This window comes from Neolamprologus multifasciatus, chromosome 20, assembly GCF_963576455.1.
Source record: "Neolamprologus multifasciatus chromosome 20, fNeoMul1.2, whole genome shotgun sequence".
Taxonomy (NCBI): Eukaryota; Metazoa; Chordata; class Actinopteri; order Cichliformes; family Cichlidae; genus Neolamprologus; species Neolamprologus multifasciatus.
The window spans coordinates 4,880,818-4,898,817 of NC_140458.1; the positions used below are offsets into that span (position 1 = coordinate 4,880,818).

General features: G+C 38.4%; 2 protein-coding genes and 1 long non-coding RNA gene across 5 annotated transcripts; 1 reads left to right on the forward strand and 2 right to left on the reverse strand.

Moving 5' to 3' along the window:
* The first annotated feature begins 54 nt into the window (after positions 1-54).
* On the forward strand, positions 55-3,484 carry LOC146494169 (uncharacterized). The gene is made up of 6 exons (XM_085147028.1): positions 55-252; positions 977-1,315; positions 2,456-2,536; positions 3,060-3,152; positions 3,237-3,292; positions 3,380-3,484. Exons 1-6 carry the CDS (start codon positions 207-209, stop codon positions 3,482-3,484), a joined length of 720 nt encoding a protein of 239 aa, XP_085003154.1. The 5' UTR covers positions 55-206.
* Positions 1,929-3,659, reverse strand: LOC146494170 (uncharacterized). Its single transcript, XR_014871675.1, has 3 exons — positions 3,545-3,659; positions 3,367-3,447; positions 1,929-3,120 (listed from the first exon to the last, which is right to left on the reverse strand). It is a non-coding gene; the product is annotated as an uncharacterized LOC146494170 (long non-coding RNA).
* A 2,707-nt stretch (positions 3,660-6,366) lies between these two features.
* LOC146494171 (torsin-1A-like) lies at positions 6,367-13,598 on the reverse strand. Of its 3 annotated transcripts, XR_014871722.1 has the most exons (6): positions 13,276-13,571; positions 10,363-10,628; positions 10,085-10,257; positions 8,315-8,442; positions 6,894-8,239; positions 6,367-6,841 (listed from the first exon to the last, which is right to left on the reverse strand). XR_014871722.1 is itself a non-coding variant. In XM_085147288.1 (5 exons), exons 1-5 carry the CDS (start codon positions 13,430-13,432, stop codon positions 7,998-8,000), a joined length of 966 nt encoding a protein of 321 aa, XP_085003414.1. In that variant the 5' UTR covers positions 13,433-13,571; the 3' UTR covers positions 6,367-7,997. The 3 variants fall into 3 exon arrangements, 2 of the variants coding, with proteins under 2 accessions (XP_085003414.1, XP_085003413.1); XM_085147288.1 differs by having other exon boundaries at positions 6,367-8,239; XM_085147287.1 differs by lacking the exons at positions 6,367-6,841; positions 6,894-8,239 and having other exon boundaries at positions 8,324-9,990; positions 13,276-13,598.
* Between the last annotated feature and the right edge of the window lie 4,402 nt (positions 13,599-18,000).

The following is an 18,000-nucleotide window of genomic DNA, read 5'->3' on the forward strand; positions in this document are numbered from 1 at the left end:
TGAATTCTGAACCAGCTGCAGGTCGATAGGACTGACTGATTCCTAACACAATCAAATGGTTGGTGTTGAAGAAAAGTTCAAAGCAAAATGAGGAAGCGAGACACTGAAGTGTGTAGCTTCAGCTTCCCGACTGTTCAGATATTTAGAGACTAGAAGCAGTGAAGTGATCTCCTGCAGTTTTTTTCTCCTACTGAATTAACTTCAGAATGAACATCCACTGTCTCCTCTTCGACTGCTTCTTCTTCTTCTCAGGTGAGAACTCATTGTCATTCTCATCATATTGATTCAAGCAGTTTAAAGCAGCTATAGGTTCACTCAGGCGCTTTACTTTATTGTGCATTTCAGTGTTCCAGTATTAATCATATGCATCTGTTTCAATATATTTTTGTAACCTAATTTAGCAAGAACTAAAAGGAGTGTAAAAAACCCCTATCTAAACCTAACTGGCCCAATGCTAAAAGAAAGGAAACCACGCAAATACTTTATTATTATTATTATTATTATTATTATTATTAATACTAATTATTATTATTATTAATTATTTCCTTTTATTTTCTGTCATAGTGCTATTTAATTTATGTTTTTATTTATAAACATTATTTTGACAATTTTCCAGCCAAAAATTACAATTTGCCGAAGTAGTAAAACCTTGTGCAAAGAAAGAAGGGAAACATTTTTAATGAGAATGACATAAGCTTAAAAAGAAAAAAGGTTTTAAAATGTTAACTTAGCAGGTAACTGACTGGACCTTTTAACCCAGAGTAAAATTTCCACACTGTAAGATTTAACAAATATAGAATTAATTATATGAAAGAGAGACGAATGCAGACATAAATCTTGATTGTCGGTAATAAACTAGGTGAATTAAACAGAATCAGAGATATGCTGAACGTTCTCAGCCTGATGCTGAATTCTGTTCAACAATTAACGTTTAACAGAAAACAGTAATCACTATCATTATGTATGTTTTCCACAGCGCTGTGTAGCAGTGGGCTCATCAGTGCAAAAACAATCATCCACACAGAAGGAGGCAGTATCACAGTGGAGTGCTCCTTCTCCTTATCTGGAAGAAAAAAGTTTCTCTGTAAGGACAAATGCGAAGAAGGAGACGTTCTCATTGAAACAGAAGGCGACGCAGCTCAAAGGGGCCGATATAGCATCCAGTATGAAGAGGGATCTTTTCCAGTATCGTCTACAGTTCTGTATGTGAGCTTCACAGAGCTCACAAAGTCCGACTCTGGACGATACTCGTGTGGTTTGGAACGGCCTCTCTTACCAGACTCGTATCAGGAGTTTGAAGTCAGAGTCATAGATGGTGAGTTTCTTCATCATTTATAAATAAGGACAAATCAAAATCCTCAGTCATAATCCTCACATTGCATTTTTATGGATCAGCCATAAAGTTTTCACCATATCGTTTCATCTGTTTTGTGTAATACAAATGCCGCACCTGCAGATTTACCTGCAAGAACAGTCAAGACATGTTTTACTTTACAATCCGATATTGAGCCAGTATTGATAATATTAAAACTTTACAATTTTAACACGAGGTTAAAAAAACTAAACAAAAAAAAAAAAAAACGTTTTACTGTTAAAGTCTGATGTGAGCCTTTGTTTCAGACATGAAGGTCAGAAATAAGAAAAATGACCTCACATGGACATTGAACAATCCCACTTAATTCTTAAGTCATGCCTTAAACCAAGTAATGTGAATATTATGAAATCAATGGTTCTACTTTTTATTATCAAGATTTCTGCAAATGTTAGCTTATTGTGTTCCCAGGTAACATGTATAAAAAAATACTCTGGTCCAAAAATACAGTAATTGGTGGCGTCAGTCGATATTGCCAAAACCCTTGTGACCTCCTGACCCAGTATGAACCTCCCAGATCCCTCAGGTCATCTGGATCCGGTCTTTTATCAGTCCCCAGAGTCAGAACCAGACACGGAGAAGCTGCATTCAGCTTTTATGCTCCATATATCTGGAACAAACTCCCAGAAAGCCTCAGATCAGCTGAAACACTCAGTTTATTTAAATCCAGGTTGAAGACTCACCTGTTCTCAGCTGCATTTGAATAAAACACCAAATCCACACTTAAGCTTAAATTTCAAAACTTACATTTTAACTACTGATTTTATCTGTTTTGATTTTGGATTTTATATACTGTTTTGTTTGTTTGTTTGTTTGTTTGTTTGTTTGTTTGTTTGTTTTAATCAATTTTAAATCATTGTTTTTGTTTCTAATATATCTGTAAAGCACTTTGAATCACCTTGTTGTTGAATTGTGCTATACAAATAAACTTGCCTTGCCTTCATTTTTTTTATAGATTACAGACAGCTGCTGATCTTTTAAATGTCATATTACATTTAAATCAATAAACTTAGTTGTTGGTCATAAAGTATTGCATGCATCATGCATCTACATTAATTAACTGGTTTATTTTGTTATTCACAGCCTTGAAGACTTTCCCTGAGACACTGAGGCAGCTTGAACAGCAGCAGACTGACGAAACAGCTCAGACTCTTAGTTTCAAAGGTACGAGTGTGCACAGCTACCTCTCTCATATCTACAGAATATTTTGTTATTTATAACAAAATGTAAAGACTACTTCAAAACCTTATTTTAGGAGTCAGTCAGAAAGCTTGACTTGTGACTCTCTGGAGTGTTTTTATTGTCTGGTACTGAGTGAAATTAAAGTTGATGCCTTGGACTCGGGAGCTGAGAAAGCACAAATAAGCATGTTGAGAACAAACCACAAAAAGAACTCCCTGTATTTTCCTTGTCCTTGAAAATATTTTCCATCTGACTGCTCTTGTATATACAGATTCATGACTATATACACAAAATGCAAATTTTTCACTTTTAAGCTGTTAAAAGTACATTTTTGAAGGCAGACGTGGTTGGAAGTAGCATAAATAAACTTTATATACTGTCTATATATTCTACATCAAAAGGTATTTAAGTGGGTAAAGTATTCACTTAAATAATGATTTAATTATTATTCATTTAATTTTTCTGATGTTTTCTTTTACTCCTCTGTCTCTTCTTACCCGCTCAGCTCATGTCCTGCCTCTGGTCACATGTGTCACTGTGCTGTTTGCTGCTGTTGTGTTGCTCTTCTACAAATGGATCAGAATAAGGGAGACTGATGGTGAGTGTCCCTCTAGCTCAATATTAATAATCTTTCAACTAAACAGAAAAAGTAAAGACAAGCTTTTGTATTTGTGCTCCATAGGTTTGGCCACCAGGAGGCAGTCAGACACAAAGAACAACACAAGCAGAAACCTGGAGGTGAATCATCTCTGTTTATGTCTAAATTCAGAGGCTGGATCACCGAGTATATGAATGTAGAACTAATACTTTACACTGTGTTGTCAGTTTTCCACATGCAGGAAGTGCTCTCCAGTCTCTAGATGTGCAGACTTCACCCCCTCAGTGGATGAAACCTGCAGCAGTAATAATAAAATCTACTGTAACCTCTGAACCTTTGTTTCACCTTCTCACCATCAGAACTAATGCAACTAAAACGATCGAATCACTCACCAAACGATTTATTAGAAACAGCTTGCTTTTACCAGGTTGGGGCCACTTGTCCCATGCTGGAAGCACCTGCCGTGTGGTCATAAAGTGTTGTACATGTTTAGCAACAATACTCATGAAGGCTGTGGCACTTAAACAATGCACAGTTGGCACTAAAGCCCCTTTTCCATTAGTACCTATTCGACTTGCTACAACTCTACTTGTATGTGTGCGCTTGTCGTCAAACGCATCTGCACGTCCCACCACATAATTAATATGTGACACAAACGCTACAACAAAGGTGGACCTGCTGCTCCAGCTGTGGCATTTCATCACAGCAAACATGGCGGGTTTTTGTAGCCATTTCCTCCATTTCTGGGTTTCAAAAATGGTGGTTCTTCTGCCAACGAGACGCTCTTATGACTCGAGTGATGCTCTTAAAGGGAGCAGCTAAAAGAAAAAGAACATTAAGATCAGAAAAACATCTTGAATCCCCAAAAGACTGTTTATATGTGACATAGTGTTTGTTCAGTTTGCTTATAAATGTTATAATTGTGCCAAAAAGGACCTCCCAAGGCCTTTTTGGCCTAGCCTGGCCTAGCCTGGTCTTAGCCTGTTTGGCGTTTGGCACCCTGCGCGAACACTCCCTCTGCCACACCCCCCCCCCCCCCCACACACACACACACACACACACACACACACACATATGAAGAGAGAGAGAGTATGCATAATATGCAAACGGCTACTAAACAGACATCATAATTCATCATACAATGAGAACAGGACAAATCAACAATTGACAATGACTAATTAATATTATATTATTGTATATATTGTTTGGAGTTTAGTCTGTTACTGTTGCTATTTTTACCATTTCTTCTTGGGGCAACTGTAGCCCACATAATTTCCTCAGGGATTAATAAAGTATTCTGATTCTGATTGTTTCAGGATGACCTGCCATTATCCAATGACACATCTGCTTACCTGTATCTTTTGCTCGTTTCTCCTTGTAGGAGCCATAATTAAATGTACTGAATTTTAATGATAGCTGGGTTTTCATTTGTTTGGTTATTATGGTGATGTCTAACGGGAGTCACGTGGGTACTAGCGGCAGTGTTGGGAAGGTTACTTTTAAAATGTATTCCATTACAGAATACAGAATACATGCCCCAAAATGTATTCTGTAATGTATTCAGTTACGTTACTCAATGAGAGTAACATATTCTGAATACTTTGGATTACTTAATATATTATCATGCTGTTTACAACTACATGAATGTACTATTGCTGTGATTTATTACTGTTACTACGGTCCGAGGCTCCGAACCGTAGTAAAGGGACCTCTGGCTAATACGTCGGGTTCATGTCGAAAACTAGCTTTACTTTGTTGTCTGGGTCAACTCTGCTAGCGAGAGACAGAGAGAGGCGTTGAAAGGCTGCTCCAACGGAACTTATTGTTTAGGAGGAAAACACGAACACAGCGTACAGTCGAGTCTTAATAGCTTACTTACAACTGGGCTCGTCAGGCTCTCTTCTTGGCTGCAGTGGTTATTATTATATTTACATGCTTCCAGCTCCCGTTTTGCTCGATGACAGCTCGTACTTTTCCTTTTTCTCCCTCCCTCGCTCACAGACACATAACGTGTATGGCAGTCCATTCTCCCTGCAGCACGGACTACACTGCCCATGATGCTACATTCTTTAGAGCTATACCTGTAGCATTCTGCCTATTAGCTTAGCACAACAACAACAAAAAGGCCTCTCTCACCCAGGAAACAGCAGAGAGAGAGCGTCACCCTGTAACCATGGCAACCGTAACGCTGCCGCCTGGAACAGCAGAACGTAGCTGTCAAACAAAACCCAAACAGTCCTGACCCGCCACAATATGAAACAGGGAAGTACCGCCGGGTAATCCATTTATTTCAACAAAGTAACTGTAATCTAAATACCACCTTTTTAAACGGTAACTGTAACGGAATACAGTTACTCATATTTTGTATTTTAAATACGTAACGGCGGTACATGTATTCCGTTACTCCCCAACACTGACTAGCGGTGACATTAAGAGGGCGTTGTCAGTCTGTCTTTCACTGGTTTGATTTTGACAGAGCAGGGCTGGGTAGCCTTAGTTTTTGTTGACCGCAACACAACGAGTTTCCCCTTGTTGCATTAGAGCCTGTGATGTTTTAAGAGTTTGAATCGCGAGCCGATCACATTGCTCTGTAAACATTTCAAGCACTTTAGTAAACAAGCAAGCAATTCCACCTCTCGCATTATTGCGTAAAGTTGACTGCGTCAGGCAAATAGGCCGGCTCCATCCCCGGCCTCTAGCGACTGTGGAAGTCGCTACACTCCTCTTCTTTTCTCTTGTTTTTTAAACTTTAAAAACGGGTTGTGTGTGAGACTTTAAATCACCAAACTGTAAATTATGAATTTTAAATTGTTATTGATCCCTTTACCCCGAGTCCTAAAGTGTATATTTATTTTCTTACTCTTCTTATATTTATTGTTTGTTTACTTGCACTGCTGTAACTGGAGCCTCTCTCTATATATACTGGACTGTATGTAGCGGAGATGACAATAAAGTTTACTTTGACTTCAGCACCGAGCAGGCGCACCGAGGGCTCTCGCGCTCACTTTTCGTGTATTCGAAAAAACATCGGTGCAAATTATAAGTCTGTATCATGACGTCTGGTGTTTTTGTGTTTGTTGTTTTGTTTTTATTTTATTTTATTTTGCGAGTTTGTTATTAGATGCTGCTCCAGCCCGCCAGAGAATCCCCGCCGCCCCCTTCCTGTGCCGCAATCAGCCCTTACTCCCAGCAAATGGGCGATAGAAAACTGATTGGTGCCTATGCCATCCCTAGTATGCGCTGGCATGACGTCGGGACAGCATGAGTACGAGCAATTTTTTTTATTGCCGATGCCCGTGATGCCGCCCCCCACCACGATGCCGCCCCGGGCAACCGCCCATGTCGCCCGTATCAAAAACCGCTTCTGTCCCAAGGTGTATAACCTATTAACAAACCAGTCTTTATTTAGGTGAAAAACTGAAGTCCATAAAAATCCACAAAGAAAACTCAGAAAAGATTCCAAAATCTTCCTGAGCTCCAGAAGCACACATGAATAGGCAAAATAAGCGAACTACAGAATAAGAAGAACAGTACACAGGGCTGAAACTCAGGCCAAAGACACAGATGATCTGACTAAGGAGAAAGGGGAGACAATTAATTTATATACACACAGTAGGCAATAAGGAAAGACTGACAATACCTAAAGTGTTAAAGTCAGGCTGTGTGGCAGGCAGGACGAAGGAGCAGGACTCACGACAGAGGATTAAAATCAAAACGGCAGCTTTTATTGCTGGAAAAAACTAACATCAAATGCAAAACTAAACTAGAAACAGGAAACAAGAAACTTCAACAAGAAAACAAACCAGAATCTGTCAACTTGGCTATGGCTGGAAACATGGCGGGAAACACAAAGCATAATGAGGGCACAACACAACAAAGAATAAGGGAAAACCTAGGGCTTATATAAACAGTGGGATAACAAGGGAATGAGACACAGGAGGAGAAACAGCTGGGAGTAATCAGACTTAATAAGACAAAAAAAAATCAAAGCAGACTCCAATGACTAAAAACAGACTGTCAAAATAAAAGAGGAAGTATAAAACAGAGAAGCGGACTCAACACTGAGAAAGAGGCATGAACTGTGGGACGGGGAAAAAGCACAGAGACAGAGCAACAAAATATTACATCAAAACAACTAAAACCATGAATAACAAATAATGAAGAAATATTAATTAAACACAAAACACTGGGTCACAACCAGGACCGTGACATTGAGAATTACACACAGCTGAACAAGATCAGATAATGAGATTTGAGAAAGTAAAATAATAATAATAATAATAATCCCATGGTAATCCAAGAGGCAATGAGTGGCTGATTGTGGCTGAAGCGCCTTTACTCTGTTCACTTCTTTCTAATCAATGATTTTAGATTCCTGTTGTTTTTTTCTCTTTTTATATAAGCAAATATGTGTTTTGTGTTTGAGTAAATTAAAGCCCAATTTAAAAAATATAAGATGTACTATGTTTCTTATAATCATGATGATTTTCTTTTGCGTGTACGCCAAAAATCCTGTCACGTGGAATCAAAACATTCTTGTATGCATAAAAAATTCCTGCAACACATTTTGGAAAACTTTATATATGAGACAGAAAATGGCATCATATTTTTATTTGAAAATCTTGTTTTCTGTAACATGCTTTGCTGACTTTTGAGTTGTCTAGTTTAGAGTTAATCACATCATACATACAGTAGAAATCAGAGTAGAATCAGTCTTCATCTGTATAAGTTGTTACGGATTCAAATATTGGGGATGGATACAAGAGGAAAACCAAAATAACAACACTGGTCCGGCCGGGTCAAGTCAAACGATGATTTAAAGAACACACGCAAATAATATTATAATCAGACAAAGTGCACCCTATTTGCTACATTCTTGCAGCCATTCGTGGCAAATACTTCCTCCAGTTTGGGGTAATAGACTAAACCTCTGGCCACCTGGTCTGCCACATTCTCATCTGGCCGAAGACCTTCGTCTCTCATCGCAGCCATCGCACACTGTACAACATGTTTGTACTCCAGAGGCAGGAATGGGATGAAAACATCAACCAGACAACTGTCAATCAAAGTTGACTTTGAAAAACCGCCTAAAAAGAGAGATTTTCAGTAAGAAAGATGATCATCCTAAGTGGTGAATGATAAAGACATAAAGATACACTCACTTTGATTACTGTTGAAAACTATAGGAGAAATGAAACTTTCAAAATCTTTGAGCATCATCTCTTCTCGATCTTTTCCATTTTTCCAGAAATCTACAGCTGTTTTTGTAATTTGATCTGCTCCTGCATTGCTGTGAGAAAGAAAAAAGAAATAGTAAAAACATAAGAAGTGTCATAATGTGAGGTGATAACAAATATAACTATATATAACTATAATATATTTTATAGATAGAAGATGCTGTGATTAACTCAGTTTTATTGTCTTGTCTGACAATTTTAGATAGCATCTTAGTTAGTTTGTTAGTTATCACTTTGCTGATCACATGCCTGTTATCATCCAAATTTCGGTGCCATGTCCTCCAGTTAAACCTCTTTTAGCTGCGCATGAATTCTGCATCATCACTCCTGCTACTGAAGGACATTTCTCTGCTGTTTATCAGAATATTGGTGTCCCTTCCTTGGACAATTGTTCCCTTAAGCTGCATGCTGATCATTTGCTCACTTTGTTCAATACCACTTGTTCAAATGTTCTTGATATTATTGCTCCTTTTAAATAAAACAAGTTCTAAAATGATCCTTGGTTAAACTATGTCACTCGGGCCGTCAGAAGGACGTGCAGAAAAGCGGAAAGATGTTTTTCTGTCGATAAGGTTGATACTATCAGGTCTCATATCTCTCCTCCAGCTTATGATCCCTCTGTTCCCCTGTTTTCCTCAGTTGTGTTTGATCACTTTGAGCCTTTTTCAGTGAGCACTCTGCCCGAAATAGTCTCCCATCTTAAACCCTCTATGTGTCACTTTGACATTATCCCCTCTCGCCTTTTCTTTTTTTTTTTCTTTCTCACCAAATAGACCATCCCAGCCTTGCCGTATTGGTCTATTTGATTCACCTTTGCTTTAATTGATTATTTTATTTTATTTTCACTTGCTAAACACGGGAGAGAAAACAAGCAAAAAAAGAGCAATATAATAAACAACATCATTGCGATGATCTATGCGAATATAACAGTAAATACTAAATATTGAATGTTGTTGTGCAGCATGCAGGATCGACAGCGCACAGTGTGCTTTGAGGTAGGAGCCAAAAAGGGTGTAGTTTGTGTGTGTGATCACCCGTGTGTACGCCTGTGAGCATGAGCGCGCTTGTTTTTAAAAGGTTCCTTCATGTAATGATCTGCTAGAGGGTGTGGGGGGGCCATAGCCCGTCCTCCAGGGCATGAAGCAGGTATGGAGGAGATCAAGACTCCAGATATCCAGAGGCCCTCAGAGCACAAGAGACCAAGGAAGACCAACGGAGGGGCAACCAAGTCACTATCCCGGAAAGAGCTGAGGAGAGCCCCAGATGAGGGGTCACTCAGCAGCCGCGGAGCAGAAGCCAGAGGGGGTTGCAGTGACGTGCCCGTGAGCTCCTGTGCCAGAGTGACCGAGCCCCAGGCCGAGAGGCCGAGGGCACCCCACCCCCGAAGTGGCCCGAGCGAGCCCCAGGCTCCAGGCCCCGACAAGCAGCCACCAGGAGTGAGCCGGTGTGTACCTGGACGCCCATCCCCGGACACAAAGAACCACCAATGCACCGATGTCTGAGGGCGTCTGCCACTGGCAGGGGGAGTGGTGGGGGGACATAGGCCTCCATACCTTGGATGGCCTGAGATGTCCCTAGAGAGGTGGCGTCTGATACCCAACCTGACATATATTGTAACAAATGAAGTTATTTTACCAGTCCCTAACAAAGTGGAAGCATTAAACTTACCCTCTGGAAAGGCTTCCAGATTTTTACCTGAGAAAGATGATGATCGATTTTTGAAAAGAAACTCCTTCCACTTTTCCATAGTCCAGATATGGCTTTATGCTGTCCATCACACCAGGAGGAATTCTGTCCATCTCATCAAATATGAATATTGAGCGTTCACAGTTTTTAACCCTGTTTTTGATCCACTCCTGTAACTGAGACTGAGGAGAGAGCAGCAAATAGAATTAACACAGACAGAACAGACAAACCAATTAGAACAAATAAACTGAGTTTCACTTGAAAATGAAACACATGATACTCCGTACTTTATAGGTAACAATTTCACTTCGATGGGGGAAGTGAAGTGTAGCTGAGAACACGTGAACAAACTTGCTGTGATATCCCTTCTTGTAAACATTGTCTGCAATCAGCTGGCTAACAAAGTTCTTCCCTGTGCCAGTTGGTCCGTGCAGAGAGAGCACCAGAGGCTTCTTCGGGTTATTATCTTTCATAAATCCACTCACAGCTTTGAAGATGATGTCTGAAGCAATGTGTTGTCCAAAGAGTTTGTTTCTCAGGTCAGCCTTCAGACCTATAGAGTGGAAGAGTACAGAAAGTCACCAAGATCAGTTGCTAAAAAGTGACTGAAAGTACACTAATCCAGTAAAATTCTACTTCCTGTGGTAACCTGACATGTCAAGTCAGCCTTCAGACCTTGAGAATACATAGCAGAAAGTCAGCGGGATTAGTGACTGAAAATGTGACTGAAGTGAGAGGAGGTTTAAAAGAAAAGCTATTTGAGCAAGGGTGGAAAAATTGAGACAAAATAAATTGTTTGTTCAGCGAATGGAGAAATTGCATAGACTGCACAAGAGCCCTGTCTACTTTCCAAAGGGGTGGTGACAAAAATGTGTAGATCTTCACTCCTACAGCAATGACTGTTGCTATGAGAAACCATCATAAAACTTGTGTACATGTGTAGTTTAATGGAGTTGTTTACAGTACAACTTTTGTTAAGTATCATATACAAAACTGTCATCTCAAAAATGCCAGGATCTCAATATGGACTCAAAACAGAAGCCTGCTGCTAATCAATACTGCTTTTTAGTCTAATAACAGATTAAATGCTATGCTGAGGCTGTCATTGTTAGCATCTAAACATATATTAAAGTCTGACCACTAAATCAGACAAAAACTTTGTGTAAGGCCCAGGTGGACGATAGATAATAACAAATAAAACAGGTTTTTGAGTTTTCCAGTTAGAGTGGACAAGGTTAAGCAACAGACTTTCAAATGAATCAAAACTCTGTCTGGGTCTTTGGTTAATTGAGAGTGGAAGACTGCTGCCACACACCCTCCTCAGCCTGTGCCTCAAGGATTCTGATAGTTAGTATGACTCGGGGGTGTTGATTCATTTAAACTAACATAGAAACATCAAGGATGATCCAGAAGCAATCTTATCTGGGGCAAAGCTAATTTAAAATAAACTGAAGCAAAGTGCAAAACTGTTCTGTGGTCAGATTAGATCAAATCTGTTGGAGTTTTCTTTTGTTTTGTTTTTTGGGGTTGTTTTTACCAGCACTCAGTTCAAAGCCTGCATTTGCTGATAGGATGTTCGTGCATTAGTACCTATGGAGCTGGCAGCTTGGACAGCTGGAAAGACTTTTAGAGTAACATATGCTATCATTTCTCTTTCTGCAGGGAAAGCTTTGCATACTTCAGGAAGACTGTGTTAAATCACACACACACCAGATTATGTATCTGAATTTCAGGAGCGGGACCCCGTCTCCAAACACGCTCCTTCCGGTTGCATCTATATAGGTTCCCCCCAGTTCCTCAAACAGTTCATTCTCGTTTATGTGCCCCTCCCTCCCTCCTTGTTCTCAGTTCTTTAACTTCTTTACTTCTATTTAATACATGGGGATCTGCCAGGCCCGGGAGCCGTCGCCAGTCCCCTTCGAGGCCTTCCCCACACCGCAGCTCAATTCATGTCCAAGCATCACCTTTACCTACTAAAATGCTGTCAATCCTAAAATGAGGACGTGGGCCCAGCTAGTGAATTACAACAGCATGACTTTGTAGAAGACTCTGGATGCTTTACATTAAGATAAGATGAGATGACCTTTATTAGTCCCACAGGTGGGAAATTTGTTTTGTTACAGCAAAAGTGCAAAGTTATGTAGCAGAAATTAGAAAACACTGGAATGCAATAAAATACAAAAAATAAAATAAAATACTATATACAATAGAATAAAAAAGAAATACAAATACTATATACAACTGAGTAGGAAAATACAAAAATACAACTTCATCAGAAGAAGAATTGCACATATAGCAGTCTTATTGCACATGTGTGGGTTTGTGTTGGTTTGTGTGTTTGATCAGCTGAAAAAGTCTTTATTGTGGAGTCTGACAGCAAAGAAAGACCTGCGAAATCTCTCCGTCCCACACTGTGGGTGCCGCAGTCACCCACAGTGATTAAGCTTCTTGCCCAGTAGATTTATATTTAAAAAACATAACATAATGATTCTCAATTGAAATAATATCAATATCTGTGTTGTATATATGGAGCTATTTTTTTTTTTATCATACTAGAATACTAGTTCTAGTAAAGCACAGATCACAAGCATTTCAGAACCAGTCAAGTAAGCTAGGATTTTTGCGCCCCACCCTAACAAAGCAGGTTAAACCAGCACGGCTGCTTCTTAGATTTTTTATGAAGAGACAACAAACACTTTGATATCTAGACTGTGTAGAAACACAAAGACTCAACATTACACCGTTCTCCCTTTTCTACATGGCAAATGTATTAATAATAATAATAATATTAATACACAGTGGATCACCCAAACTGTGTGACCACGTTTGCTTCTGTATTAATCTTTTATATATTTTTTATTTTTTTATGTAGATTATTTAATATACAGTAGTTTTCAGTAACTACAAGGACTTATAATTTGGAAATACAATAAATATTTGTGTTGTATTATTTTGTTATATGGACTTTGGTTTTCAAGGCAGACACAGTTGATTTAGGGGGTGGACTTCAGCCCACTAATAAGACCCAACCTGTAAAGCTGCTGTATCTGTGTCATTTATAAACTATATTCTTGTCATCAGTCTTTTTTTCTAAACTCAATTTAAATCATGAAAATTTGTTACCTTCTCAAGTAAAGTTAAAAATGAATAATTAGACCTTTACTGTTTAGATTTCACAAGCTGTTTGCTGGGTGTGTTACCTGTCTGGTTGAAGGAAATCCAGTATGAATTACAGCTCTCGCCCCACATAGAATTCCATGTCCCTTCCATGAAACTTCTGAAGGGCTCAACTGCCTTGATCACAGTGGAGGAAAGTAGAATCCACAGCAGCAGGACATGTTGCTTACTTGGTTTCATTTTGCAAGTATTGCACCTAAACTAGCCAAAAGAACAAACTGACTAAGAGGTAACATCATGTAACTTCAGGGCGTTTCATCGTGAAATCTAAAAATAGACGTCAGTTGAAACATACAAAAGGAAAGAAGTCTGTCCTCTCAAACAGTGTTGTGTCACTTATAGTATCGAATAGTCCCTGTTTTCATTAACCCTGTAATGTAGCGCCATCGTGTGGCCATAGTTGGACATTGTCTTTGTAACGTGTGTAAACACTCATTCATCACTTTACTAAGTACACAGTTAAACTGCTTATTATTGCAAATATCTAATCAGCCAATCACATGAAAGCAGTGTTAAAAATGTACCTTGAAACACCTTGAAGGTTGATAATTAGTATGACCACCTCTATTCTTCAACACAGCCTGAACCGACTCATTGACTCTTAAAGTCACCATCAAAACTGAAAGCAGAACAATTTTTTGGCAGAAATTAAAATTTTTCAAACACCGAAATACCGTTAGCTCACCATTTTTTTGTTTGTAACAGCGTGGCGATGAACATTTAGATGTCCACTGCTGTTCTACCAGCAGGGTCTCATTTTCAATGGTAACTGATTTAGTTTTACACACTTGAGTTTCACAATAAGACTGCCAGCCAGGTCCTCTGTACCCGAATAATTTCCTGAATGTTACTCTAGCAAACTCTTAAAAATAACATTTATTGGTTTACAGTTTTAAAAACATTACACACCGATAAATGATCAACCATTTGTTGTCCTGTAATAAGTCATAGTGATGTAAAAATATTAATATTAATGTTCTTTTTTACTGAAAGAAGGTCAGGAGACAATCTAGTGGTTCACACTATTTTATTATCAAACAATTCGAGATGCACAGCTGTGCACACAAAGTACAATTTGTAACTTAAAGGACATATTAAAGACAGAAAATACATGTGATTGGCCATTGATGGAGAGAGTCTGTGGTTTAAACTTGATTCTGATTTGTCCTCCTTGTGATCCTTCTGCATGCCAATCATTGGTGTTGGTGTCAGCTTTAACCCGACACCTTAAAGTTTCTGTGCCTTGCTCCACCATCACCAGTGCAGGAACACCATTCTACCATAACCCCCCCACTCATTTCTAAGGCAGCTCTCGCTCATAGTGATCTGTATTGGTGTCAGTGTGAGCCAGTCTACCTTCAACACGCCCCTTCATACCATGAAGTTAAATACATGCAACTTTCTAATAAGAAGTTCATCAACTCTATATGAACATACATTACAATTATTATTAAAAAGGTTATTAAAACTTATTTCTAACATATTTACAGTTGGGCTCTTGATGACACCTCTGGATCACTAAAGCGTGGTCCTTCAGACGTTCATTCCCACTCTACCTTTCAACAAATTCGTCTCATAAGGGAAACAACCAGGTCGTGTAAGAAAAAGCTAATGTTCTGTCATATTAACAACTGCATTTCCTGCTGGTGCTATAACTTTAAAACTACTTCCTTCATAATCAAGCTTTAAAAGTCCTAGATAGCAAACCAGTTTCATCACTGCAATGTTCTTGGTAAATATAAAATTATGTTTTGTTAAGTTCTTTATTCACATGCGTGACTATGTGTCATTTTATTAAGACTTGGGCATTGTTTGTGATTTTGACATATCAGCTTGGGTGTTTTATTTGTCCCTTAATTTATTGATTTTGTTATTAAATATTATTAAATATTCACAATTCGGTTGTTATCTTATTATCGTTTACATTTTCATCTTGTATTTCCTTAATATTTTGAGTCTTTAGTTGAACTGGAATTAGTTGAATTTCATGGAGTTTATTAGTTCCTTTTGTTTTACCCTCTTTGCTTTATTGTCTCTCTGGTGATAAAGTTGCTTTTTTTTAATTAATTTCTCTTTTTTGGGGGGGTTGAAAGTTTGGGGGGGTTAAATTACCACTTAAATTGCTGTTTTCTTTGCCACAGGTCCATATTTTCAGTTATTTTGTTTAATAAAATTATGTAAATTGATTTGCCATGCCTCTGCTTTTGTTAATAATGAGCCTGTGTGCCTTTGCAAGTAGTAAAACCTTTGCGCTGGTTTATGGCAGTTCATGAGATTTTGGATTTTCCTGTTGTTTGTCCATTTGAAAAACAAAAAATCTATTTCTTCAAATTAAAGCCCAACTGAAAAACCAATGGGAGGTGAAATGTTTTGGGGTTTTCTTTGTGATTTGTTTTGTTTTCAAATGTATAAGAAATCCTTATAACCTGTATTAAAACACGTCTTGCAAAAGTTGCTTTCAATATGATTTATTAGCAGTACAGTTTTTTGATTCATGTCTGTGCAAATGCCCATTTCTGTAACACATTTGCTGTGATGACCTATGTACGTTAAACCAGCGGTCTCCAACCTTTTTTGCGCCACGGACCGGTTTATGCCCGACAATATTTTCATGGACCGGCCTTTAAGGTGTCGCGGATAAATACAACAAAATAAAACTAGTACCGGTACCGAAAAAAGAAGATTTATTCATAACACACGTGAAAAGACCCAGGAACACCGAATTAACGATAAAAACGATAACAAAATAACGCTAAAAACCGATAAAAACCCTGAAAACTATACATTTCACACCTGAGCCTCAACTCTCGCGGCCCGGTACCAAACAACTCACGGACCGGTACCAGTCCGAGGCCCGGGGGTTGGGGACCGCTGCTTTAAACATATGCATAAAAAAATCACATAAATACAGTTGTTATTGTTTATCTACTCAGATTAACTAAACAAAGCTGGGCCATTTACACCAATGCAAAAAAGTAAAATCAGGAGCCAATACACAGATTAAAAAAAAAAAAAGCACAACAGTGACAGTTTAAAAGGAAACCAACACTCATTCACATGACAGCGTTAATCTTGAGGTACCCATTTGTTACCTCAAAAAACAGAAAACTCCTCAGGCTCTTTATTCAGTATAAATGAGACAGGTGAAGGCTTCCTGATATCAAAGCTCAGACACAGAGACAGACCTCCACACAGACAACAGTGAAATATTTGAAATAACCGAAATATATTTAATTGTGAAGGAAAATAGAGCAGCTTTCAACAGTGCGGAAAGTGAATGGATTACGATGGATTTTTGGTTCATGGATCTAAACCATAAACCAAACATATCCCTGATTACTGGGGAAAATTCAGTGTTGGCACACCTAGACCCCTTGTACAGCAATCTGAGAAGTTAGTTAAGGAATGACTCCTCTTTGGACCCACCTCTAACAACCTCAAACCAGGATAACAGACAAAGGGAGAGAGCGAGCAGTCATCACAAGTGAACTTTACCTCCTTAGATGCTGACATTACATGTACAAGTACAACCTGCTTGCTACAGTCATACAGCCACTCTTGACAAACACATTCTCAGAGAGGTGAACATAGGATATATCTCTGACTACTCTGTCTGCCACATCTTTGTCCGGCTGAAAACCTATGGCTTTCATCTCAGCCATCACACATTGGATAACATGCCCGTACTCCAGAGGCAGGAACGGGATAAAAAAGTCGACCATGTTGTTATCAATCAAACCTGATTGGATAATTCCATCAGTAAAGAGATTTTCAGGAATAAAAAAGGATTTTCATCAACACTGAGTATTCATGCATTTTATACTCACTCTGGTCATTGCTGAACTGAGAAAGTGACGTTTCCAAATCCTTGAGTGTGATCTCTTCTCGCTTTCGTCCTTTGTTCCAGAAATCTAGAGCCATCTGTGTAATGACGTCTTCTCCTACATTGCTATGAGAAAGACCATAAATAGGTATAGACAATTGGTATAAAGGTGAAATTCAGTGAATTAATTTAATTTGCATTAACTCAAATGCAAACTAATCTAGGGACAACAAGTAAGCCTGCAGTGCGAGAGCAAAGCACTCTAATGGGGTATGAGGGTACTATAAGGTCATTAAACGATGAAGCCTGATTATTTAAAACCTTGTATGTGATAAGTACTAAGTATAGGAGCAATTAAAAATAAAATTATAACAAGTATCAATGTGTTAATGGACAGGTGCATATGCAACTCTGTTTTCAGAGATTATATATTGCATCATGTCCAAATATACTAATTTCTATTATGGCTGTCAATTTCACTTTCAAGAAATTCATTTTTTTTATGAAGACAAGTCATTTTGTTTGTGTTTTTAATAACCAAGATGAATAAATGTGTTATACCTAACAGGGGTGCAACGATACACAAAATTCACGGTTCGGTTCGATTCGATACTTTGGTGTCACGGTTCGATATTTTTTCGATACAAAAAAATGTTCATGCCTTTTTAATTTGTCATTTATTAAAATTATAAATATATATTTTAACTCAAAAGTAGTTTTTAAATTTAATGTTGCTGAAACAACAAAGTAATAATAAAAAAAAATATCTATCTGATAGAGAAATCACTCATCTTTGGAAAAGAGAGTTTATTACAGAGAAATGGCTCTTTCCAAAATAAAAGCTCTACTATACGCTTCTTCTGGGCTATATTCTCAGCAGCATATTAAACATATCAGGTCCCCATAAGGAGAATCATGTGCTAAC

Bases quoted from the DNA above. Each gene is read 5' to 3' on its own strand.
- LOC146494169 (XM_085147028.1), top strand. From the start codon at position 207: ATGAACATCCACTGTCTCCTCTTCGACTGCTTCTTCTTCTTCTCAG. The intron at 253-976 runs GTGAGAACTCAT...TGTTTTCCACAG, and splicing joins CTGCTTCTTCTTCTTCTCAG to CGCTGTGTAGCAGTGGGCTC. The intron at 3,293-3,379 runs GTGAATCATCTC...CTGTGTTGTCAG, and splicing joins ACACAAGCAGAAACCTGGAG to TTTTCCACATGCAGGAAGTG.
- LOC146494171 (XM_085147287.1), bottom strand. From the start codon at position 13,432: ATGAAACCAAGTAAGCAACATGTCCTGCTGCTGTGGATTCTACTTTCC. The intron at 10,629-13,275 runs GTAACACACCCA...TCCACTCTATAG, and splicing joins GATTTCCTTCAACCAGACAG to GTCTGAAGGCTGACCTGAGA. The intron at 9,991-10,084 runs GTAAAAATCTGG...AATATATGTCAG, and splicing joins TCGATCATCATCTTTCTCAG to GTTGGGTATCAGACGCCACC.